The 26,727-nt window shown below is 33.7% G+C and overlaps 1 protein-coding gene and 1 non-coding gene across 3 annotated transcripts in view; both read right to left on the bottom strand.

The window, feature by feature from the left end:
- EXOC6 (exocyst complex component 6) overlaps nt 1-26,727 on the bottom strand; it is a 169,081-nt gene that overhangs the window by 24,468 nt on the left and 117,886 nt on the right. For both annotated transcript variants that reach the window (XM_064488226.1, XM_031461390.2), the window contains 2 exons: nt 21,211-21,352; nt 6,868-6,941 (listed from right to left, as the gene is read on the bottom strand). In XM_064488226.1, coding sequence (XP_064344296.1) covers nt 6,868-6,941; nt 21,211-21,352 — 216 coding nt within the window. The remainder of the gene's footprint in view (nt 1-6,867; nt 6,942-21,210; nt 21,353-26,727) is intronic.
- On the bottom strand, nt 15,266-15,338 carry TRNAT-UGU (transfer RNA threonine (anticodon UGU)). The gene has a single exon. It is a non-coding gene; the product is annotated as a tRNA-Thr (tRNA).

Here is a 26,727-nt window from a genome sequence, read left to right as displayed (position 1 = left end):
CTTTTTTTATGTTGCCTGTATTATTATGAATACTTACTCTGGACTTGCTTTATTTTTTAAAATACCTTTGATGTGGTGAGGGTACAGTTAGGTCGATATTTTAAAACCTCAACCCTACAACTAATTTGTTAATGAGGAATAGCATGACCCATGAAATGTAAGCACATGGTTAACTGAGGCACAATAGAGCCCATTTTACTTGTATATTAGAAACATGAATCATTTATGCCTCAAAGTCTTGTGTTTTACAATTACTTTACATTAAAATGCCATGAGATCCAATTCTCTTCAACAAATGGTGCTGGGTCAATTGGATAACCATATGGAACAAAATGAATCTTGAACCTTACACCGCATACCATGCACAAAAATCAATTCCAGATGGATTGTAAACCTAAATGTGAATGGTAAAACAATAAAACTTTTAGAAGAAAATATAATTTCAGTGGTAGGCAAAGACTTCTTAAACAGGACATTAAAGGGAACTGACCATGAAGGGAAAAATAATGAAATGGATTTCATTAAAATTATTAACTTCTATTCATCAAAAGCCACCACTAAGAGTGAACAGACATGCCACAGAGCAGAAGATATCTGCAGTACATACAGCTGACAAAGAACTCATATTCAGAATACACGAGAACTTCTACAAATCAATAAGAAGTAGACAATCCACTAGAAACAAATGGCAGAAAACCTGAAAAGGTTACTCACAAAAGAGGATGTTCAAATAGACAACAGATGAATGAAAAGAAGTTCAAGTTTATAAGTCATCAAGGAAATGTAGATTAAGACTACAAGGTAAAACTACTGTATACCGACTGGAATGGCTGAAAAGGAAGAGACAAATAATAATCAAATGATGACAAGGATGCAGAGCAACAAGAATTCTTCCACACTGCTGCCTGAAGTATGAAGAAATACTCTTGCTTTCGAAAACAGCTTCACAGTATCTATGAAAACTGATCATATATCTACCCCCTCTGTTTCAGCAATTACACTCCTAGGTAAATACCTCAAAAAAAAGTGTGCATATGTTCACCAAAAAACATGCAAAAGAATGTCATGCTAGCACAATCTGTAACATAAAGCTGGAATCAATTTATGTTCATCAACAGCAGAATGTATAAATTATGGTGTATTTATATAATGGCAGACTACACAGCAAAGGGAATGAAGGAACCATAGCCACATGCAATATGGATAAATTTCACAAACATAATATTGAGCAAAAGAAGGCAGAACCAAAAAGTTAATATTGCATGATTCCATGTTTACACAGTTTAAAGTTAGATAAAATTTATCTGTGGTGTTAAAAGTCATCACAGTTGTTATCCTTTGAGAGGGAGAAGTGCAGTGAGGGGTGGGGGTCTCTTTTGAGGTACCTACTGGTCAAGTTCTTGTTCTCAATTTGGGTGTTACAGAGATGTATTCACTTTGTCAAAAATCAGCAACAGTATCCTTATGATTTGCCTGAATGTATGTCATACTTCAATAACACATTTATTTGAAAAATGCTATGAGATCCAAATATATTCTGCACAATACAAATTCTCTCTCGAATTCTCTACACATAGTTCAGAGGAATTAGCACTCCTCTTTTCCCTAGTTTACCCAAAGCAAAATACTTGAAAATGGGATCTAATCCTAGATAGAGAAAAGAAAAATTGTAATTTTTATGGCATAGGACTGTAATAGGCAGAAGACAACAGAAGAAGAAAAGAACTCAGTTACAGGCTAATAAGAATCACATACTTGATTTTCTCTACAAAGGTATACCCCTCTAAGGCTTTAGACTAAATATTCCCAGATTTTTTAAAGGCTTTTCATATGACAAGGGATCTGTCCCTCACTGCCCTTGTAATTCTCTCTTACGTGCTCTCCAATTTGTGAGCATCCACACCATCACGCAATACTCAAGGCACGGTCTTAACCCCAAAGCACAGCGCTCTAACCAGATACCACACGTTCATGAACACAGTCTAAGAATTCCCAGCATATTGTTGGTTCATTTGGAGGTTAACTAAAACAACCAGATCTTTTTCATAATATAAGTCAGATTTCCTACATCCTGTATTTTTAAAAATTTTACTTTAAAAAAGTTACGTACAGCACTTAGTATTTTCCTTGCTAAATTTAACTTTGTTGGCTTTGGCTTATCACTCAAGCCTACTGAGAGCACTTTGATTCTGTCTTCTATCATCTTAGGTAACTCTCCTAGCTTTGTGTAATCTATACATATAATTCATATTTCTTCTATGTATTTATCCAAGTTATTAGTTTAAAAATATGTTGATCCTAAACTGTCAAAGACAGACATCTAGAGGGTGCTGCCAGAATCTTGACTTAAAGCAGCATTTCACAAAGTATGTTTCATGTAATACAACCCAAAATTAGTAAGGGAGATGTTCTGTGATGAGTTTAGGTAATGCTGGGTTACTGCACAATTTCTTAGTCCTTACAATTCTAATGCACATGGTAAGTCTCTAAGAGGGGATTAGAGTATAAAGTGTTTCCCAAACTTACCTGACTTGGAAGCTTTTTTAAAGAAATTTCTTTTCTCATCTTGAGAAATCAGTGTTCCTAGAAAGACATTTTGGGAAAAACTGCTCTAGGGTAATAATGACAGATTAGCCAACATTCTTTGGGCAAGAGATTGTTTTATTAGCTTCAAACCCACCTAACTGCATTATTACCTAACCTACTTCAGCCTCTCCATATTGTCTAAAAGATTATCAAGATACTGTCAATTGCAGCAATAATATCTTGCCAGTCTAACTTATCACAAAGTGAAACAGGACCGAGTAAAGAGGATTTAGCATTAGGATTATTAGTGAGCCATGGATGTTCAGTCTACTGTGAGAATTATGCTCAATAAGAAGCTATGAAGGTGCAGATTTTTTTTTAACTTTCCCATTAAATTGGCTACATTTAAAAAGTTTTGGTAATTAAAAACTAATCTGTAGTTTCCTGGAAAATTCATCTATATGAAGCACCTCATTTTCCAGTGATATTTAGTGAAATCTTGCTATGTATTAAGAATGAGTTATTTTAAAAAGTATCACTGAATAATGTATACTATAGAGTCATAATAAAAAGTTCAAAATTTTTAAGGTTTTCATACATTGTCAAAAGAATTTCACATATTTTGAAATCCTTTTGAAAAGGTTATATTTAACTAAAGAGATGGTGTTTATAAATATATACTTAAGTATATAAAAGTCCTTCATCATTTGTGACCTAATTTCAGAACGGGGGGTAGAAGGATGAGAGGCTTTACTTATAAAAGAAAGTATACACTGACAAATCATGTTTAAACGTCACAGTTAAAATTGAGTGAGGCAGTACATTCACATAATGCAGTACCAGTACTGCTAATCCTCCACATTGTCTATTACGGCAGTAGGCCTCAAATGTTGTTGAGATAACTGGCTTCCATTAGCAAGCATGTGATTGGCAGGATGATAAAGTCTTTTCACTCACAGGTCAGCTATTTCCTTTTCTTAGAAGTGGGCAATTCTGATGATCCATCTTTTAGCTACAGTCTCTCATTGAGTCCCAATTCTCTTGCCTTCAGCTTTGATATGGTTCTAACTTTCCTCTTGTATCAGCTCATACTTGTCATCAACTCCTCTATTCAGAACAGCAAATATCAGGAGTTTGACCTCAGGGCAAAGTCCGGGTGGGCAGGTAAAATTTGACCACTGGACCTACTTCCTAATCTTTCATACCCAGCAATTCATGAAGCAGTATCAAATTCAAACTAAAAAACAGAAGCATGACCCCTTATAAGCACTATGAAAAGGGCTCTTTTGCCTTTCTAAGTACGCTTGAAAAGAACTGTCAGCTGCCCTATTAAGACAGAAATGGATCACAGACCAGAAAAAAAAAGAAGGAAAAGTGCAGAAATCCAACTGATATGTAAATAAAAGTGCTAGCACCCTCTTTATGTTTGGTGATATACAACTTCACATAAAAGTGTTAAAATAATACGCTATTAAATATCTTTATGAAGTCAGGAACATAAAAACACTACTGAAACTTTAAGGCACCCTTATTTAAATAATCACTGCTAACTGATACAAAAAAACTGTATCACCTCATATAAGACTTAAAGTTTCAAGACTAATTTTATTTTTGGCCAATTCCCATGCTTGGTATTTCACCACTAAACTGTTTGTAAGCTAATTTGAAAAACAAATATAGGTGAAAAATAACTATTGTCATCAAGTTCTTAAAACCAGGCCTCTGAAATCATAAAATTCAAATTATATCCCAGTAGTCCAGGAGCTAAAGACAAGAATTAGCTGCATCTTCTTGTTTTAGAATACAAAAATACAAGATGGTGTGATTTAATTTTAACATTAATAATCAGGGAAACTAATTTTAAGCCCCCTTTAAGACTAGAAAAATTAGTACATAAAATTAGCTCATCAAAATTTTCTATCCACTACTCACTTCCACTGCATACTAACTACCATACTTTAAAATTATATTTTATATTAATTAGCTATTTCTATGTAAATCCTTTAACAGTTCTTTATATTTATTTCAGAGTTTTAAATGTTTCATAATAGACTTTTTTATTCACTTAAAATCTCTTAAAGAAATTACCTTGATGAAGAAATGTCAATCAGGACTTGATGCCTCTAAGAGCACACACTTGATAAGTAAATTCAACCAAAAAGATTTGAGATGTTTATTAATGTTTATAAGTATGCCTTCATAACAATTCCCTAGTGAGCTATATGCTTATAAAGAGGACTTCTTTGCTGTCAAATGATGATTGTCTTTGAAGGAAGAAAATACCTGGGCTCAGAGATTTAATCTGCTTTGAATGAACCACTTATCTGGACAAATCAAAGAACAGGATCTTTACCAACAGCTTTATAAATTATGTGAACCTATCCACAATCCCACAATCCCATGAGATTACCAACTAGTTAACAGCATAAAAATTCATACAAAACTGAGAAAACAGCACACAATAAATTTCAATTTTTCTGTGAACATATTTATATATGGAGGGGAAGGGTAAAACTCAAGTGGTAGAGCGCATGCCTAGCATGCACAAGGTCCTGGGTTCAATCCCCAGAACCTTCTCTAAAAATAAATAAGTCAGCCTAATTCCCTCCTCCTTCCATGGAAAAAAAAAAAAAAAAGGTATATATAATAGAAGCTATCTTCAAATCACATACTTTTTGGATGGGAGAACATAATCATGTAAGTGGCCATAACCTAATTTGGAAATGAATATACAGTCAAACCTATTTCCAACTTGCTAAAGGACTCAGTTTTTTATATTAGATCATCTTGTTCAGGGCAATAGGACAGCAACAGAGATAACTCCTTCTTAAGAAAATGGATCTCTCTTCAATAGTAAGAATATCTTCTGGTAATGAAATCAAGTTCAGAATCCACTTTCTTCATTTTCTACTATCTTCCCCAACTTGGTAAAGCTAACCATCTGTAGATCTAGGTCATCCATAATAGTGTTCCTTGTTTGCCACAATACATGAGCACTGATTGTAAGCAGAAATAAATGTGAAAACATTTTATATACTCCGTGCTTTACAGATATAGTTGGGAGACAGGAATGGCTTTTTCAATTTCCTTCCAAACTTGACTTGAAATACCATTTATTTCCACATGATTCACTGTGTTTTAAGTATTCCTAACTAATTTGTGAGTGTTTTGCTTCTCTAAAGGATTGTTAAGCTCCATAAGGATGAAACTATCTCTTATGTTACCTTTGTTTCTATTTCAACCACATCTCCCCTCTCCAAATAATCAGTCCCTAGTATTTCATAAATACTTATTGAACATTGGCTTGGAATTAGCAAAACCAGCTCTGTGTTCAAATATTTACTGAAATCAGAGCTCCTTAAACTGCTCAAATTGGTCCTGTTTCAAACATCACTGTGGAAGAGTCTATTCATACCAATCAATGGTGGAGCCCCATCTTCGGTCATCTCCATCCCCCAAAGGGAATGGGACCATTAATAGACTGATATCACAGTGGCTTTCTTTTAATTCCATCTCCATTTGGTTCTTCTTGCCAAGGGCATCAGTCACTCCTGTTGTCAGTCCTAGCACTCCTGAGCCCTCTAACTTGGATCCACCCCTCCTCCACACTCTTGTGCCTCTCAGCTTTATTAAGCTCCTTAATCCTAGGATTAAGAAAGAAAAAGGAGGAGGAGGGAGGGGGAAGAAAGGAATAAGAAGAAAAATTATGAGGGATATGGAAAAGGGTAATAGGAAGAAAATAAAGAAAATGATAATAGAGAAGTTAAAGAGTAGTAAAAAGAATAGAAGAGATTTTTAAATTATCATACTTGTTACTACACTTAGAGTTATGTGACCAGAAAAGAATTATGTAAATGTGTAATTACCTTTTTAAAATTAGCCTTATCCTTCTTTCTGGAGGCATACAGAAAAATTATAAAAACAGCATTCTTTACCACTGACAACATTTTAAACAAGGGGCTCCTTTCTAGGTTATAATAATTTACATTTAACTTGGATCCTAACATTAAGGTTATATTATCAATTTTCATATGTGACCATGAAATCATTAAGAAATAACTTAAATTTCAAGTACTATTAAGTCAAAGTGTTAAGTTTTTATTTAGTCATGTGTTTGGCAGGTAATGATTAAGTTAAACATTCAACGATAAGAATGCCCCATGAAGTTGAGAAACTGAATGGATATAGGCTCAGAGAGGAGGACCAAATACATAGCTATTAAAGAAGCAATTTTCTAAAGAAAAGTTGTTTCAAGGCAAGCAAGCATTCCTGCAGCATTAAAAAAAAAAAATAGGCAAGATGCAGAAGGTAACAAATGAGAAGTACATTATTACACCTTACTTGTCTGAGGTCAATGAATGCTAGCTGCAGGGTATCCCCCTGGAATCCTGGCACAGGCTCAGAGCTGGCAAACACTATTGAAAAAAAAAAAGAATAAAAACAAGATTGCAAAATATACAAGGGTTTAACTGCTAAATTAATTTCTACTCATTACAAGTATAATATTTACAAGTAATCATTTCAAATAAAGACTATTTAAACCTTCTATTTTCCCTACTGAGAAATGTTGTCCACACCCATTACCACAAATATTTTAATAATTTTAAACTTCCAATCTGCCGTTTAATTACTGTAATCCTTAATTACAATAAATTTTGAATGGTTATCCTACAAAAGTTCAAGAGTAGTAATATACTTCAATCAAGAAAAGTTTTCTGACTCTTTTTAGCCTTAGGTGAATGATTATAGAAGCATTTTGAAACTATACCAATTGCATGGCTGTCAACATACTTCAAAACATCTGCTTTGTTACAGAATATGCTCTATAGAAATCCTACTTATAGCTAACAGCAATAATAGACGGTCATGTAAGAAGTCAGCTTTACCTGCAGACAACAGGTAAAATGTTCCAAGTAGCAAAATGAGGATGAGGCAGGAATGTCTTCTCATTTCTTTCAATTTTTTTTTCCATAACAGAATCCCACCTCTTTAAAAACTAAAATATCTTAAGACAAAATATATTTCTTAAGATTTCTTACGACAGATTTCTTAATAGGTTAAAACAAAAAATATTTTGAAAGATTTTTTTCAACTTTTTTGTACTTAAAAAATTTAACACAAGTAACAATCTGAAGACAATCTGAACACTAGTTATTTTGAAAATGAAAGCCTTGTGGCTCATAAAAAAAGACCCTATCATTTTACACACAAGTTTCTCTGATACAAATAAGAATGCCTGCCACCACTCTCACTCCTCATTAATATATGAGTTTTCTTAGAGAATATTATAGACTTTCCACTTTTGAATTTATCTGAGGCAGTATTTTAGAAACCTTAAATTTTCAGCTATAGGCTGCAAATCTTGGAATAACAAAACAGACCTTGGAATAACAAAAATAAGTTTAGTGTATTAAGTGTGAAATATACTTTAGCAAGGCTCAAAAGCAACAATTAAAAACAATAAATACATGAGAGCCTAGCACAGCTTTATTTATTTGGCATGTTTGGGGAATGAAGAGTTCAAATTAAGTTTTGTTATTGATGTTTTTAAGATGATAATTTTTGCTTTAAGCATCAAAACTTTCTAAACACTTCTTTTTATTGAGCTATAGTCATTTTCCAAAACTTTTTAAAAATCATAACATTTTTAATAAAATTTTAAACTGCATCATAATACTTTCCTTGTCTTTTTTTTTTTAGTATACAAAATACTACATAAATTTTTTTGATTCTTTCCATTGATCACCATTAAGAAGACTTTCTATTCTGCACAATAAATTCCCAGGGCTGCTACGTTAACAGCTGTTTTCTGTTACATTACATAGCTCAGAATGCTGTGCTGAGTTCTTGTGTCTAGCTTTTATAACTGTTCTGCCTTCTCTCTTGCAGTTTTAATGTAACTTCTTACTTTCTGCTTTCTCACTCATCTCTTACTATGTTATCTTTAATCTTCTTGAATGGTAAGTCAGCTAATAAATTACTTGAATTATGTCTAAAGAGCAAATACAGCCTGAGCAAGGTCCTCTCCCACAAGTAAGGTGACTGAGTATCTTTTAGTTACTTAGAGTTACACCATTTCCCCCCCTTACTTCCTGATTCTCTGCTAGGCACTGGGTAGTTATGGCCATTAGATAGGTGACTGCATTCACCTTTCTTAGTCCTCCTATTTCCAGAAAACTAGGATTCATTGAGCAAATCTAACCATACTTTTCATTATTTAGTGTAATTTACTCACATCACTGTCTTTTCATACAATGAAAAGTGGAATACTTTCATATTGGGGCATCTCTATCACCTCCTATCATGGCCCAGATAACTGAGTTGCTTTTCTCTAGTAACATCAGATCTTAAATGAAAAAAAACAAGCAAAATTCTAATAGCTTAAAAATAAAGGCTTTTTTTTCCATCTAAAAAATACTTCTCTTAAGACTATCCAGCATACTGTGGGCTTTTTTGGCCAGTCTCAAGCTACTGTTTCCAAGTAACAGTTAACTATGACTGTCTAGTGGTCTCCAACCAAGGCTGTAAATGTTAGCTCAGCTTCTACCACCACCACATATACATATACAGACACACATAAATAAATACTTCCTATAACACAGAGAGACTTACTTTATACATCAGGCATAAAAATCAGCTCAATTTCAACTATACTTCAATTATTATCTATTTAATCTCCCAGAATTTTTCTGCACTGAAAATATTCTATCATTTTTCTTCCCCTTCTCAATTCCTGTGTAAGATACTATAGTTTAATAAGCCCCGTTGCTTGGCATTAAACCAAAGAGCTTAGTGTCAAAATTATAATAGTACCATAAATTTATACAGTACTTTATAGCTTACAAAGCACTTTCTCATATACCATCTTCTTTGATCATCACAATAACTTATCTGAATAAACAGCAGATGATGGATCACAAAATCTTGCAGCTAGAAGAGACACCCCTCTGAAATAGCTCCAAAAGTCCCCTGAGGCTCAGTTTAAGTCACCCAGTTCTTCATTTTATACGGCAGAAAAATTAAAAGTGAAGTGATTTGCCCAAGATCACAGAGCTAATTCAGATTTCCTGACATTCAAATCATCGATCCAGAATCTGATTAAGTATTCAGCCTCTCATCTTTTATCTCATCTCTCCTAAGAACCTAACCAACATGGAAGTGAAACTCACTAGTTTATAGCTCTCAGGTCCTTTTCGCAAATGTTTTTTAGGGATAGGAGGTTTCATATTTTTCCCTTTACTTCTTTAAAACTCAAATGCAGTCAATTCTGTTCTTTCTAACTTCTAAAATATCTTGAGTCTGAATCTGTCTCTACCTTAGTTTAAGCTATCATCATTTCTTGCTTGGATTACTGAAATATACACTCTTATCTGATCTCTCTGCTTCTTGTGTGCCGCATCTCTACTCACTTCTTCCAGTATAATTTACATAAGATGTAAATATGATTTGTGTCACTTCATAGTTTAACATCTTTCAATGGTTCCCCACCACCTTCACAATAAAGCAAGACAAATAAGGTCCTTTATAACCTGGTCTTTGTCTATCTCTCTAGCCTCATCTCTTAACCACATCTCTAGGGGCACCTAAAACTCCTTCCATTCCAAACTACCTGCACTTCCCTGTATATGCCACAGACTCTTTCCACAGTACCTTTGATCCTTCTGCTTGGAGCATCCTTCCTCTCCTTTTCTACTGGGTAACTCTTACTTATCCTTCCATTCAGTCACCATCTTCCATGAAAGACTTCCATTACCCTACAGGGTGGGTTAGGTTCCTCCTCTGGGATCTCACTGCAACTCCTATGCACAGCCTAACTACATTACCCATTTTGCTATCTTATAATTGTTTATCTGTCTGGGTCTTCCTACCAGACCATGAACTCCCTGATGGTAATACACTTCCATTTTTACATCCCTATCACCTAGTACAATGCCTGATACATAATGAGTAGTCAATGAAAGTTTCTTAAATGAATGAAGGAAAACTGAACAAATAAATTCTAAGGGGATGTCATCCAGTCCTGGTAAGTGATACATTACCTAGCTTACTGATTAGATCTAGAATGATGCTGTCCAACAGAACTTTCTTCAATAATATAAATGTTCTATGTCTGAGCTGAACTCAATTTTTAGTTTTATTTAATTTTAACAGTCACATATTACTACTGGACAGTGGAAATCTAGAACATTCTGTGCATGTTTAGTGTATTTATTTCAAAATAATTGAGGGTGGGTGAGAATACTCCAAATGTTTCCTTCAGCTAAAACTAAATTGTGACTTCTTCCACTAAATAAGAAGCTCATGGGAAGTGGGATTTTTTTTTTACCTTTATATATGCCATGCTTGGTATATAAGAAATATTCAGTGAATGTTTTGAATGAATGAATAATAATACAAATAACATATATATATTTCTTCTTATTTTTCGCTAGAACATGAAACTTAATAATAACAAATGATTCCAAGTTTTAAAATACTTTAAAGATTAGAGACGGAGGTGTCATCTTACTCGGAAGGTAAAAACTTTGTTATATCTGCCTAGCTGGGAAGATATGGCTGAATTAATTTAAATGAAATTGAAAGCAAAAAATAATACATGCTGCGTAAGCTGTGTATTATAATGATAAAAAAATCTTCCAAACTGGCAATCCATGAAGTTTTAAGAAAATAAATACACAGTATCTGTAGGTAAAAATGCAAATTACTTGTAAATATAACAAAACTTTAAGAAGGAAAATAGGCCCTTCCTGCCCTTGGGATCTATGCACAGATGTACAGGGCTTGTATCGGGGGAATGAAGATGGCTAAGAAGTTAGGCTGTAAGTATTTATTCTGGTATGAAAATATAAACCTCTGAAATTTAATGCAGAGGGAGTAAGTTCTTGAACAATCTTGTCCTAGGCAGACAGTTACCTTTCCTGTAAGGTAGAGAATGTGGATTATTTGGAAAACATCTACACAGGGTAGGAACAACTACCATGGGCTAGGGGGGCAGGAGAAGAAAGAGTATCTATGGAGCCATAAGAGCAATTGACCAAAAGATAGACAAAAGATTGAAAAGGAGAGTGAGGAGGGTGAGGAGGCTAGGCCAAATAAAGTCTCAGGACTTCACTTGTGGATAACAAGGCAAGGACATATAAAATGGAGTAATTCTGAAACGAAATAGATGACTAAATACAAACACCAATAGTATGCATACTGAAGATATTTCTCATAATTCCATTTCTTCCTAGATCTGAAGATTTAAAGTAGCCAGTTAGAACCCAGATTTTGGCCAGGCAATGTATTCTATGTGGACCAGATGCGTCATTAGAAGGGATGACGGAGAGCACCATCTAGTGGTCTTGCTGGTGGTGAAGAATTCAGACCTGGGAGTCAGGGGTCTTGTTAGACTTCTTTATGCTTACACTTTGTTACAAGTGACTGGCAGCAGGGGAATGGAAGCCCCGAGGACCAACTGCCTCTCTATATTCATCACCCCACTCTTATATAACGTAGTATCCTGCTCCCTTTCTTGAAAAAGGGGCAAAGTAGCCTCAATCTGATACCGTAAATGTCATTAAAACCAGGAACAAATTCAAGTAGGCAGGTAGTATAATAGTATACAGCTTACTTTTTAAAAAAGATATTGGAAAGGGGAAGGTATAGCTCAGTGGTAGAGTGGGTGCTTAACATGTACAAGGTCCTGGGTTCAATCCCCAGTACCTCCACTTAAAAAATAAATAAATAACATTTTAAAAAAGATACTGACATATCCTCTGAAACTATCCACATGGTTTTCCTTGAATCCTTTTATTTTGGGGTTTGGATCTTTTTAAAGGCTAGAATTAGAGACCCTGAAGTCAGCCATATACATACAAAAAAAAATCTGTAGAGACTTCTTTTTTTGAGGTGGACCAAGTCTTTATCCAAATGAAAAAAGAACCAAGGCCTTCAAACCCAGATACTCACCTATTCCTCAATAACTCTCCACTGAAAGAGGTACCAGTGCTTTTCAACCTAGAGCTTTTTTAGTGCCTATGAACTTAGGATGTTAAACTCTTAGGAACTAATAATCTCAGTTAGGTATTTTGTGTAGAATACATGAAAAAGTACATTCTAGACCTATTTTGGGTACTTCAAATATTTCTGATTGCCTCATGCTTTGGAAACGTTCTGTTATTTGGTTAGAGATGTGAAGGATTTCTGAGATACCTCAGAAACTTAAGAGGACACGTTTATCTTTTCCTCTGTACAGTTGCATTTGAAAGATACCTTATATTGAGACCCAATGTATAATAGGTGTTTAATAAAACAAAAGCACATACACAGATTTAGAACATCAGCTTCATGCCAAGCTTGGCAAATGCTCTTCCAACTAAGTGCTTTCTCTTGAACTTATACAAAATCTGTAATGGGATCAAAGGTTCAATGCAGCTTTCAGAGGGGCTACATTTGCAATTCCAAATGGATGCCTTCCTGACTTCTCCAACCAAGTAGTTACAGAAGTATTATTGGTTATGGTCAAGTGAACCAAAAATATCCACTTCATTTATGCATAGAGCCAATCTATACAACTTTTTATGTAAATTATGTCTACTTAGCCTCTCTCACACTTTTCTTTTTGGAATTTAACAACTTACAATCATATTTATTAGTGCAGTTGTATAATGAATGCCTCTTCACTGAGCCTAAACTCCAAGCAAGTTAGGACCTTTTCTGTTTTGTTTACCACTGTATCCTCTAAATGCCAAGCACATAATAGATATGAAGGAATTAACGTACGACTCCAAAGTCCTACACTCTTCTTTGCCTTAAATTTTACTACCTCTGAATCCTAGAATTAGGATTTATCTTGGAAATTATCAATTTCAAACCTCGTATTTCACAGGAAAAATAAAGGCCTCTCAACTGTTAAATGGTTTGTCCAAAGCCACTTGCCCAAATACAGGAAGAGCCAGCACTAGAACACAGTCTGATGTGCTCAGACCATCTTAAGACTAATTTGAAAGCACTTATGAAAAAAATTCTATATAAGTTCACATGATTCCACATCCCTGAACTCAGACATTTTATTAATATGGGTTTAAAAAGAAGAACAGTAGAAAAAGATTCAACGAAAAATGACCAGAAGGGGAGTGAAAATAATTCCACAAGAAAACATTAAAAAATTATAACTGTTTCGCTCAGAATGGATGAAGTTAAACAATCATCAAATATGTGAAGAATTTTTATAAATGATAAGTTACGTCTATACTAAGTCAAATGGTCTTGAGTTCAAGTACAGCAGCATCAAGGGGTGGGTATGGCTCAGTGGTGGGGCACATGCTTAGCATGCACAAGGTCCTGGGTTCAATCTCCAGTACCTCCATTGAAAAAAAGTACAGCAGCATCCACTGGCCTTCACTTCTTGATAACAAATGTAGGAGAACTCTAGAAAAGACAAATGCAGATTACAGAAACTTCTTGATTTGTTCATTTGTTCCTTTATTCAACAAATATGCTATGAGCATAGCATTCTGCAGGGTGCCTACAATTACTGAACCCAGGACCTCGTGCATGCTAAGCCTGCACTCTACCACTGAGCTATATCCACCCTCCCATAATCTATGTTGAATTTAACTACCTATGCTAGGTGATTAAATCTCCTCTCCCCTCTCTCCTCTTCCCATTCCTCTCTTCTTTTCTCTTTCTTTTTCTCCCTCTTCAACCATCCATTCTAACCATGGGATGCATTCTTGGGTCTCTTCTACTGTGTGATTCTCTGATTCTATTCACCTAAATCGTTATCAGTTCACTCATTCACTAACTTTTATTCCCTCCTCCAAAATGTCTGGAATCCATCCTCTTCTTTTCATTTTCATTCCCAAAGTCAAGCTCTTTCTATCCTTCACAGGAAAAAGTTCAATAGTCTTTTAACAGGTCTTCCTACTTGCAGTCTCTCTCTAACTTCAGCTCAATTTCCGTATGACACAGAGTTAACTTAATAAAACACAGATTTCATCATGTCATTGTCCTGATTTAAAAGCTTCAATGGATCTCTATGGCTTATTAAATAAAGTCCAAGCATTCAGAAGTCTAACTTTTTTCAGTCATATCTTTCAATATTTTCAATCATGCATCTTGTAGTCTAGCCACACAAGACTGTTTGAAGATTCCCTTAGCAGTCTCTCATCACAGTGCTTTTGCTTATGCCATTCCCTCTGCTCAGAACACCCTTCCTTGATTTTGGTGAAATCTTACTCATCTGTTAAGATCCTCAAATTTCACTTCTATGACAACCTTCTCAACCCTATGGCATGTAGAATTAATTGCTCCTTCTTTACAAGTAATATATATGTCTATAAAGAATTTATGTTCTATTATAGTTATTTACTTGTCTGTTTCCTCCCTACCCAAAATGTGAGACCTTAGAAGCCTGATTCATCTTTGATTTCCCAGTATATAACAGGTAATAGGTTCCTGTTAAACATTTGAATAAGTGAATCTTCCTACAAATCAGCTGAGTCTCAATGGGAAAAACATTCAGTTATAGACTGAATTTTTTTTCTTTGTTTTGTTTTGGGGGGGAGGTAATTAGGTTTATTTATTCATTCATTTATTTTAATGGCGGTACTGTGGACTGAACTCAGGACCTTGTGCATGCTGAGCACGTGCTCTACTACTGAGCTACACCCTCCCCCTGAAATTTTATTTTATTTATTTTTAACTTTTATTTTTTGATGGGGAGGAAGTAATCAGTTTTATTTATTTATTTTAACAGAGGTACTGGTGATTGAATCCAGGACCTTGTGCATACAAAGCACACGCTCTACCACTGAGCTATACCCTCCCTGTAGAATGAAACTGTAGATCAAGGCAGTTTAACTTGTAAGTATGTGTGTCACAAGGAATACCAAAGAAAAGGGCACAAACACATTGTTTGATAAAACAAGTGAGTACATAAATGGATCAGTTCTAATCTTTCTTTCACCTAATTCTTTCACCACCAGAAAAACAAAAACAAGCAAAAACTAAAAACATGGAGCTGAATAATATGAGAAATGAAATTATTTCTAACTTTCTACCTCTCCTACTTCAGCTGGTTGTGCTATTTGTTTCCACCTGCAGACTGACATTCAAGGCACAGGAAATATATGTAATATTTTTTACAAAGTAATGAGGATGGAAAAATAATCACACAAATACAAGGAAAACTTAACTCAGAATAAAGTCCATTCATGATGCTTATATTTCATGCTCACCTCTTATTGCTTAAATTCTTTGACTTAAGCCTCTTTTGAGATGCCAAGGATTTTGGGTGGTTCATGGTATCTAGTTCCTGATCTCTGCTACCTAACTTTCTTGGACTCTGGATCTCTTACTAGTGTGAAACTAGACTAGTAGGATTTTATGTTAATCCCAGAACTAGTCACAAACTTTAAGTAATGGTTTCTGAGCCTCTTGAAGGGAAAGTAACTACTATGAGTCAATGTGGATTTATGAAGAATCAGAGTAGTATTATCTTCTTCTTTCAAAACTGAAAGTATTTAGACTGGTAGATGAGGAAAATTCAATGGTCATGTAGTCTCCCTATATACCAGCAGTAAGGCATCAGACAAAGTTGCTCATAACTCTGAATTATGATTTAGATTCAAACTACGAGTTAGATTCAATTAGGGAATTAGCAACTGGCTGAAAAAAATCTTAAGATATCCAAAATTCTGAATAATGGGTCTAACTCAATATGAACATATAGATCCATTTAATGCCATGGTTCGCAAACTTTACTGTACATTAACATCACTTGAAGAGCGTATTTAAAGAGAAACTGCTGTGTCCCATGCCCAGCATTCCCAGCTCAATAGGTAGAGCCCAAGAATTCACACTTCTAACAAGTTCCCAGGTGATACTATTGCTGCTCATCTGGGAACCACGTTTTGAGAACCATGATGTCCTATATATCAAGATACAGATATAAGATTTTGTTCAACATTTTGCTAATGACCTTGTTAAATGTTTCTTTTTTTAATTTTTTTTTTAATTGAAGTGTAGTTGATTTACAATGTTAGTTTCAGGTGTACAGCAAAGTGACTCAGGTATACGCATACATACATACATATTTTTTCTTCTCAGATTCTTTTCCATTATATGTTATTACAAGAAATTGAATATAGTTCCTTATACTATACAGTAGGCCCTTACTGTTTATCTGTTTTATATATAGAAATCTGTGTATCTGTTGATTCCAAACTCCTGATTTATCCCTCCCCTACCCTTTTTCCTTTGTTAACCATAGTTTGTTTTCTATGTCCTTGAGTCTGTTTTTGGTTTGTAAATAGAATTTGTATCATTTTTTTTAGATTACACATGTAAGTGATATCATATGATATTTGTCTTTGACTTACTTCACTTAATATGATAATCTCTAAGTCCATCCATGTTGTTGCAAATGGCATTATTTCATTCTTTTTATGGCTGAGTAATATTCCATTCTTCTTTATACACCTCTTCTTTATACAGTCATCTATCACTGGACATTTAGGTTGCTTCCATGTCTTGGCTATTGTAAACAGTGCTGCTATGAACACTGGTGTGCGTGTGTCTTTTTGAACTGTAGTTTTCTTCATATATATGTCCAGAAATGGGATTGCTGGATCATATAGTAAGTCTTTTTTTAGTTTTTTAAGTAACCTCCATACTGTCCTCCATAGTGGCTGCACCAATCTACATTCCCACCAATAGTGTAGGAGGGTTCCTTTTTCTCCACACCTGCTCCAGCATTTATTATTTGTATGCTTTTTAATGATGGCCATTCTGGCTGGTGTGAGGTGATACCTCATTGTAGTTTTGACTTGCATTTCTCTAATAATTAGCAATGTTGAGCATCTTTTCACATGCCTGTTGGCCATCTGGATGTCTTCTTTGGAAAAATGTCTATTTATGACTTTGTTAATTAAAAGCATGATTTCAGGGGGGAGGGTATAGCTCAAGTGGTAGAGTGCTTGTTTAGCATGCATGAGGACCTGAGTTCAATCCTCAGTACTTCCTCAAAGAATAAATAAATAAATAAACCTAATTACCAACCCTCACCAAAAAGAAAAAAGCATGATTACAAATCTGCAGATGATATTAAATTTTGATACAAAAGAAGATCTCATTAGACTAGCTGTGGGACAAATCATGAAATAAAATTTAAGACAGATAATCTTAAAATTCTAAAACAAAAACCAATCATAAGTAAAGAAAAGCAAAGCTTGACAATCACACACACACAAAAAAAAAGATAAAGAAATTTTAGAACAGTACAGCTTTAATGATTTGATGGTATACTCAGGGAACCAAAAATGGTAATAACAGTTTGGACTTTACTAATAAAGTACAGAATATGGAACAATGTATTTGATGGTCCACATTATACTCGTTCCCACTTATCTAGAGATCTCTATATTCAACTTTGGGTACCAGACATTAAATAGAAGGTATCAATCCAGTTTATCAAAGAAGAGCTTTGGATCTAAAATCATATCAAATGAGAACAGTAAGAGGAATTGTTGATGTCTAGCTTTCAGAAGATTCAGAAAGATATAAAAAATGGTTTTCATATAACTGGCTTGTGGATGAGGACTTGGTTTTCTCTGTCACAACCCTAGGCAGAACTGCCACATACAGTTGTCAGACTGCTTACTATCCTTGGGTGCCCAGCTGAAGAGGGGAGTGGGGAGGGAGTGAGGGCTGCAATCTAGCTCACATTTCACTTGATAAGCCATGTGCTTTTGTAGGGGAGTCCAGCTAGAAAAAGGGTAAACTTTTTCTAATTCATGTAAAGGGACAACACAGGAGGACTTTTTTCTTTCAGTGGGAATACCTTTTTTAATTTGCACAAAGGTGCAATATGGATTAGTGGTGACTCCAGCCCTAGGCAGAAATAGGTCCATTAGGAGAAGTTTAGAGAAAATGATTTCAGCTCATGTAAGAAATTGATAGACTAATGTATTAGGTCGAAACGCATTTTCTGAAGAGTAGATAATTGCCCAAATTAAATGTTCAACCAATAGGTGGACAACTACTTGACAAGGGTATCTGAGAGAGGATTTCAAGGCAGAGGAGTATGTGAATGTGTGTGTATTACAGGTAGGTGGTGAAACTCAATGATCTTTCAGCTTCTTGGATTCTACATCTGAACTATGTGCCTATTTTCTCCATATTCCAGTTGATTCCTAAAGCATCCAGATTCCTTCTCTTCACAAATTTACCAGACATTTTAGCTTTCCTCTTACCTAGCCAAATTCCTCTTCCTGTCCCCCTTTCTTCTCCCTTCCCTTCCCTAATACGTAGGAAGCATACACACAGCATTAATACTGAAAATAAACTTTGTATTTTAAAAAATTGCTTTCTTTCATATCTAAAATAACAAACAAAAACACTATTTAAAATAGGGTTGAAAACTAAAATTCTCTGAACAGATTAACAGAGGGAGATAGGCTTCATTTTAAAGTGATTTATGTATCAATCACTAAAAGTCATGAGTTGGGGGGTAGATAATTCTTTTGCACCAGAGAGTAAATATGAAAAATGTAACGTCAGTTTGTATTTGTTCAGTGAGTACTGAATGCCTGATACTGTATTAGTTAATTAACGATTAAGTAATACTTGATAAGTATTAAGGAGCAGAGCCAACCATAGGTATAATCTTAAAAGAAACTGAGCTTCTCTTCCATGGTTTGTCTTTGAGTCCCGGTTCTTCCCTTTCCATATCTATAGTGCCAGAATCTTGGCCCCCATCAGGCTAGGGTTTATCCCTCTTATACTCGATCCCAGACTTCCTTTACCTTTTTTTTTTTTTTTTTAATTTTTGCAGGGAGGAGGTAATTAGATTTATTTATTTATCTGATTTTTCATCAGAGGTACTGGGGATTGAACCCAGGGCCTCAGGCATGCTAGGCATGTGCTCTACCACTTGAGCTATACCCTCCCCCGGACTCCAGACTTCCTTAAACAAGTTATATCTCATACTTAGGATCTTTCTTGGTCTCTTCCAAGAGATTAGTCCTTTAAGAAAACATCAGCATTTTAAAAGGTGCCTTCAGTGATTCCACTCAAAGAAGTAACTAAAGAGAGAAACTGTCCTATGATGGGACAGAGAGGCAAAGTTTTGTGTTTTATGTGCCTTTCTCTTAGGCTTGTAAGAGAACAGAAAAAGGATCTAGGTACCTGAAATTGCCTAACCAAACAGTAATTTCCATTTTTGAACAAAAAGTCTAACTGAGAAGACACAACAAAATGCCAATAAAGGGTTCAACCGCCTAATCATTTTGAATCCACATTAAAAATGTAATAATACAAAATCAGTCAAGCAATGTTTATGTTATATGATTATATAAGCATTATCGTGCTGAAATGATCTCATGAGACAACTTTTAAAGAACTTTAAGAAATCAGTTTCAAGCTATTTGCAGAATGTATTAACAATTACTTTGAGTTGGAAACATTAAAAAAATGCTTTTTGGTAAATACTTTTGTAAATACAAAAGAAATACCACTTTGTAAATGATAGTTTTATTTTGAGAAAGAAATGTAAGAAAGGTTTTCTAATCAGAGAAAATTAGAGCTGCTTCCTGGGAAAATGAACCCTTCTCTTCCCTAGGGAAACACTTTCTTTCTTTCACTTTGTAGATAAGCATATCTCTTTTTTTGAAGGAAGTAAGATAGGTTTTTAAAAAACTTTATACACCTTTTTGTGTGTAATAAACAACTGAACTTGATCAAAGAGCCTCTTTAATTATTCTTTTTAATTATTAATTACATTTTTCCTAGAATACCTTATACAGAGGGGCAGACAAATTATTTATTTGTTGAAAAAAATCTGTCATTCCTGATTCAGTTGCAAGTCACTGACATTTAAGTTTTTAATGTCTTCCACATAGAATATTTGCCTCAAACAAGTATTTTATAATCCTTCTAGTGCCCCACTGATTTTCAATTATCAACAGTAGTGCCTGACTAAACTGTCAACCAGAGATTTTCATCAATCAGTGTACCAGACATTTGAAAGTAACGCTTAAAAGTTATTCTATAAACACATGTTTTGTATAAGGGTAATAAAACATACATTTAGAATCATATATAATAAGGCTAATAACCAAATAGTACACTCAATTTTAAAGTTGAATGGCTAATGTCAACAGTCGATTATGGAATCTGCTAACTCATCACTTAAAGAAAGTAAAGTGAAAAATAATGGCAAAGGTAAAGATTTAAGAAATTCTTTGAGGAAGAGAATCAAAAATTCAGAATATAAAAAAAGCTTCACTTGGAATGCAGGGTCCTAAGATTGTTCTTTAGTAAGTATCTGAAAAGTTATTTATGGGAAAGTAAGAATGACAAACTCAGAATAATTTCATTCGTTTACTACAAACCTCAGGAGAGTCCTGGCAAGAAGACAAGAATGACCAGAAGAAGGAATAAAGGGAAAAAAATAAATCATTTTTTTTAAATGATCCAGTCTGGATTGTCACTTCAGTGCCTCTCCAGAGGCCCTAAATGTGAAACTGAGATATTTTTTGTTTCTTAAGAGGAAGGAAGTTGCTTCTAACGCTTCCGAAAGTTTCACTAAATCAGGCCTCTTCCTTCCTTAATGAACTATCCTACAATATACCATTTTTTTCATATAATTTAAATATAGATTCCTAGACATGCATCAGACTTAACCAATAAGGTACTTACATTCACACTGTATGACATCTAAGTTAAACTGCTGAACGGCTCCCATGCTTATCTGTTTTAACTCACTGTCCAGTAGCATCTGCATTAAGGATGTTGACAGATGCTGGCAGGCTGACATGCAAGCAGTCTGGGCAACTTTCCCCTGTTTAAAACAAATATCCAAACCAAAAAATAAGCAAGAAAATATAGAAACATATCATAAAATATAACAAAAAATTATACACATGGCATTTTTTGTCGCTTTTTTTTTTGTAGAATAGTTATTATTGGCCTTTCTCTTTTTGTATTCTGAGTGGCTGTCTTTTGGCATAGGAATTAAAAGTAATATTCTGTTCATTTGTCCTTCAGGATATAAATATCATTAAAGTTCTAACTGCACACAGGGTAATTAAAATATAAGTTTAAAATCCATTAATTATTCAGATCTCTTGAAATGTCTCAAGTATTTTTAAAAATGCACATTAAAACAACATTTGTGACATAAAATAACTGTCATGTTGAGACATTTTATTTATATAATGCTCTTCAAGCTCCACTTTACGTAATTAATCAAGCCAAGAATTAATGAAGTTTATAAACTTATTTTTTATCATTTAAACTGTACCTACTATACTTTATAATGTATACTTTGACATGGTATAATACGTAAAATATACTTTATAAAACATACTTTAAGTCATAAGCCCTTATTTCTAAATGGAAGATTAGTTTGTAGCACAGCTTCAATTAGCAGGGAAAAAAAGAAGCTTGTCTATCAAAATGATTTCACAATCATCTACAGATCTACATTTAGTTTTAGAAATTAAATTTTAAAATCATCTGATAATTTAAAAATATGTAGTTAAGTGAGCTACAAATATTCAGTTTTATTTCTATATATATGTGTGTGTGTGTATATATATATATATCACTATAAAATATTTTCTACTATAATAAACTCCTAAAACTCAACATAAATTTTCACTGATAGCCTTGATTCAGGCTATATTTTCTTAAAAAATGATAAAAATAATTTTAAATGTTCAGCCTCTAGATTACATAACTGAATCACAATATAATATTGCATTTAGTATAAATTATTCTTTTAAGCAGGCTTTTAAAAAATTTTTCAACTAAAAGATTATAATAAAATATTACAAAAATTCTTTTTGGTAAAGTTTTCCAGCATAATACTGATCCTGGTACGACTATCTCCAACCCACAATTATGTGATTGGTAATGAACTGACTCTCATGATAGGATTCAAAGATCTATGAACAGGATTAAAAATAATGACTTTTGGAAGATGTGCCATGTTTTGCCTCATTTGCATTAACAAATATTTACCCAGTGATATTTGATAATTATGTTTTTTCCTACTTATCACAAAGGTCAGTAAAGCTACAAAATTATGAAAATCTTCCAAACATAAGTGTTGCAAAATATTGGTACAAAAATGTTTACAGAGGACTGATCTGTTAGAAAAGTAAGAAAAAACAAAAATATGTTTTCAAGATGTTTACTAGAACAGTTGTTCATTAAATTGCACATTCAAAGTCAGACTAGAAACAAATTTTATGAGTCTTTATGAGTGTTTTATGAATCTTAAGCATTTAGACACTATGCACAATGAAAAACTGCATATCTGAAATGGAATGTCAATTTCTCGATCAAAAACTTCAGAGATAAAAGCCGATGCAAACAATATATTTGACAGATACTGATGAACTGCCAAAAAGGAATGTAACCAACAATGCAAAACCCAGCATGCTTCAAGATCCCCAAACCCAAGAGGAATTAGTCTAGGAGACATGCAGCTCCAAGCCCCAAGCAGAATAATAGCAATATGAATGGGGGGGAGGGGGAGAGACAGGAAAAGAAGAAATCAAAGCATGTAATTTAATTACAATGAGAATACGTAATGGAAATGTCATTTTGGCTTAATGCAACAACTAGTGCATTTTCATTTAATGTACTTTTCTCCATCAAATCAGCTCCATGTCCTGCTTAAGTTGCTACTATAATGCACTAACTGTAAAAGCAGATTGATAAATTGTCAAAACAATTACTATTACATTCATTTCATAAACAAACACATTATACTATGTAAGTGGTACTATTTTAAGGTGATCTTTAACTTTTAACATGGGTTCAGATGCTACAAATGACTCTGTAGCAAAGTACTGGAGCCAAAATGATGGTACTAGTACAAAAATACAGGCTATTCCATAAACTTGGTGAATGTAGGAAATGAAAACACACGCACATGCACACACACACACACTCATACAAGTTTAGCTTTCTGTTTAAACAACGCATGTAATAACAAAAACCTAGTATCAAATTTCTTTTGATTATGCATATTAAATACAGGCTTATTGTTCTCAAAGATAGAAGTTTAAAATATTTGTAAAATATTCAGATGAAATGAATTCTTCCTTTTTATAGCTCAAAATTAAGTTAATATCAAACGTTCAAATTCTTTTAATTTTTAAGCTATATTCTATAAGATCACACATTTTAAGCTATATTCTATAAGTTAAAGTGTCTACTTCCTAACTATAAAATGTGAACAAATATTCTTAACTTTTATCTATTACTTATTTCGACAGAGAAAAATTTTAATGTTCCAGAAATTTGCACACCCAAAAAATATCTTTGGTAATTCATTTTTGATGCCTGTAGCCCTTGGTACACTTTGGAATAAGCAAAACACTCTTTTCTGAACACTATTTTGCTATTATTGTTGATGCTTTTATTTTTAATACTATTTCATTTTCTAGAACCAAAATGAGTACTTTTACAATTATCTTTAAAAACTGGCCTTTTCATTGGAGATGCTTTGGTTTTTAACGTTACAACAAAGCCAAAATAATTCAGTGAAGTGACTGAGAAAACATAGCACATTTAATAAATTTTAAGCACCTAGAAATTTTTGCTGCCTTCATCTGAAAAATTAATTGCAACTACTGTTAACGTTCTCTTTCTCTTTAACAACATAAATTTCAGTAAATAAGTAAAAACACCTGCCAAACTTTTAAAGGTAATTATTTTTTTTTTACCCTGCTCCAACATTTTGCTGAAAAACAACTTGCAAAGAGAGAAAACCCTTAGACAAACTTCTTATATTTCAAAGGAACTTGTAAAAGAGAATCTGCTGACATATTAGATCCTTTTTGCATTACCCAAAAGCTTTTCTTCTAAGAACAATTGTGGTAAAAAGAGACATTTGGCTCCTAGGAAATTCCCAGAGGGTCAACCATATGCATCCTTCCATGGCACCTTCACAGTGCTGCTTTCTAGATCCATGTCTCAAAAGCAGCTTTCATCATTTACTTGTGTGTCAGTCAATATGATTTATGGACTGCATTCAACAAAGTCAAAGCATATAGAATGAGAAATATGACTACAATCTGCTAATTTGTTTTGTATTGAGCCACTTAAGAGTCAAAGACCTGATGTCAGACTGAGACCAGCAACACAATTAACCAGTCGGTGACAGATTCATCCATCCTCCCTGCCAGGCTGTGCCAATCAAAGACAGCATGAGGCGACATTTAGTGAAATCAGTAAGAAAACTCATTCTCTAAGTAACCTATGTGAGACCTTGATTGACACTTTTTGAATTTAGTTTGTGGAACACAGCCACTCTTTACCCAACAGTCCCCCACTGCAAGCTGTGAAATAAGGCTTTTAATGCCAATCACAGGAACAATAAACCACCAACCACCAACCCTCAGTTTAAAAGGAATCAGGAAAACACATCTGTTTGTATGTCAAGCCAAATTTCCAAAATAGTTTACTATTATAGATTAGGCTCAAGATACTCTATTTCCTTTGAAACATCATAAAATGACATGGTTAACAAAAATACAATACATTTTATTAGATTATGGCTCAAAACTGTTTTGGTTTCAAAGTAACATTTTGATAGATCTACTCTAATATAATAGTAGAAGAAATGTAGAATACTTAAAAACTAATTTGACACATTTAAATTTTCATTTGAAGTTTTCATTTCTGTCTCACCATTCTCTTATTTCAAAGATCTAATAAAATAAAAGGTTTGATTTCAATAGCAATTATTTGAAAGAATTTTTCAGTACTGCTTTCATTCTCTCAGATACATTTAACATAAAAATGTGCTCTTGAAATCACAAACACTCTTTCTGTATTGGTCTACTTTCCTTAATGATCCCAGGAGAGTCCTTTTTCCTTTATTTATACCCCTACAAAAGATCAACTTTGCACAATAAGCTACTTTTTATTTAAGTAAAAAAAATATACAGACTTAGAAATATTGTGCACTGTATTTATTATTCTTTAAATTGGTAACAGGTTTTGCTTTAAAAGCTTATGTAATATTTGTTAGGAAAAACTGGAAAACTGAAATAAAATCATGGTCAACTTGAATACTAAACCTAACATTGGTAAGTACATTTATTAATTCTGAGTCTGTATATGGCCTTTTAAAGGTATTTAAGTTATTAATTTTTTAAGTTATTTAAAAAAAACAGTAAAATATTTCAGCGTGTTGCCTCTCAATTTGCTACATAAATTTCAGTTATAAAACTCTGAAATAGTCTTTTTGGAGGGAAGACAAAAGAGGAAAGGAAGTATTTTGATGACTCGGTCAGTCTCCTAAAGAGTCACAACTTGAGCCTTTAAAGACACGTAGTCCAGAAGAGTGAGGTCTTTCATCTATGGAGCAAACACTAAAATCAGAAATTCTTAATTAAAAAAAGATGCCTAGTTGAAAAGACAACATTTTAATTTAAGATATCTATTATTCTTCTTTCTATTTTACATAAGAATCACTAATTTAAATTTTACTATACAAAACTGCATTTACTTAAATGTAAAGAATGTTATTAAATCAGGAAAAAACATATCTAAAACATTACTATGAAACATGAAAACTTCCCCAAGATGATTTCACAAATGCACAAAGATTCCTCTATCTAGTAAGATAAGTTTTAATCTACTTTTTGGCTAACACTCTGTATAATACTGAAATGTCTTAGATTCTCAATAACACAGAATGGATGAGTTATAAAGGTTTAAATATCAAGATGTATTCCTTTAGTGAATTTTAATAATAACTTTAGCACTATCTTGAAGACAGATTTTTGAGATTAGGCCAAAAAAATTCATATGTCTATCAAAATATACTCACTCTAACACCTCTAACATTCTCTAAAATACGTCCTTTACACTTCTATATTCCTCTCATACTCTCTTTCTGTCCCATCTAAGTAGCTCTAGCCCCGAAAGAACTGGTTACCACATCAGTCAACCACAATTCCCATAATCTATTATGAATTCCCTTTCTCCCCTCTTTGTCTTTTCTCCTCCTAATAATTCTCAATCATAAGGATATGAGACATAACATAAATGCTTGCTCTTGGGACACACACACACGGATTAAATGAAGAAATATCTTAAAATTAGGGAAAAAAATTTCCCAAACTGAGGACACTTCAGGACATGTGTAACATACGGCAAGTTTCTATTTCACACCTTATCCCAACTTCCTTA

This window comes from Camelus dromedarius, chromosome 8 (assembly GCF_036321535.1).
Source record: "Camelus dromedarius isolate mCamDro1 chromosome 8, mCamDro1.pat, whole genome shotgun sequence".
In the NCBI taxonomy this organism is placed as follows: domain Eukaryota; kingdom Metazoa; phylum Chordata; class Mammalia; order Artiodactyla; family Camelidae; genus Camelus; species Camelus dromedarius.
Note: the sequence above shows the minus strand (reverse complement) of the source record. Positions and strands in the feature narration are given on the sequence as shown.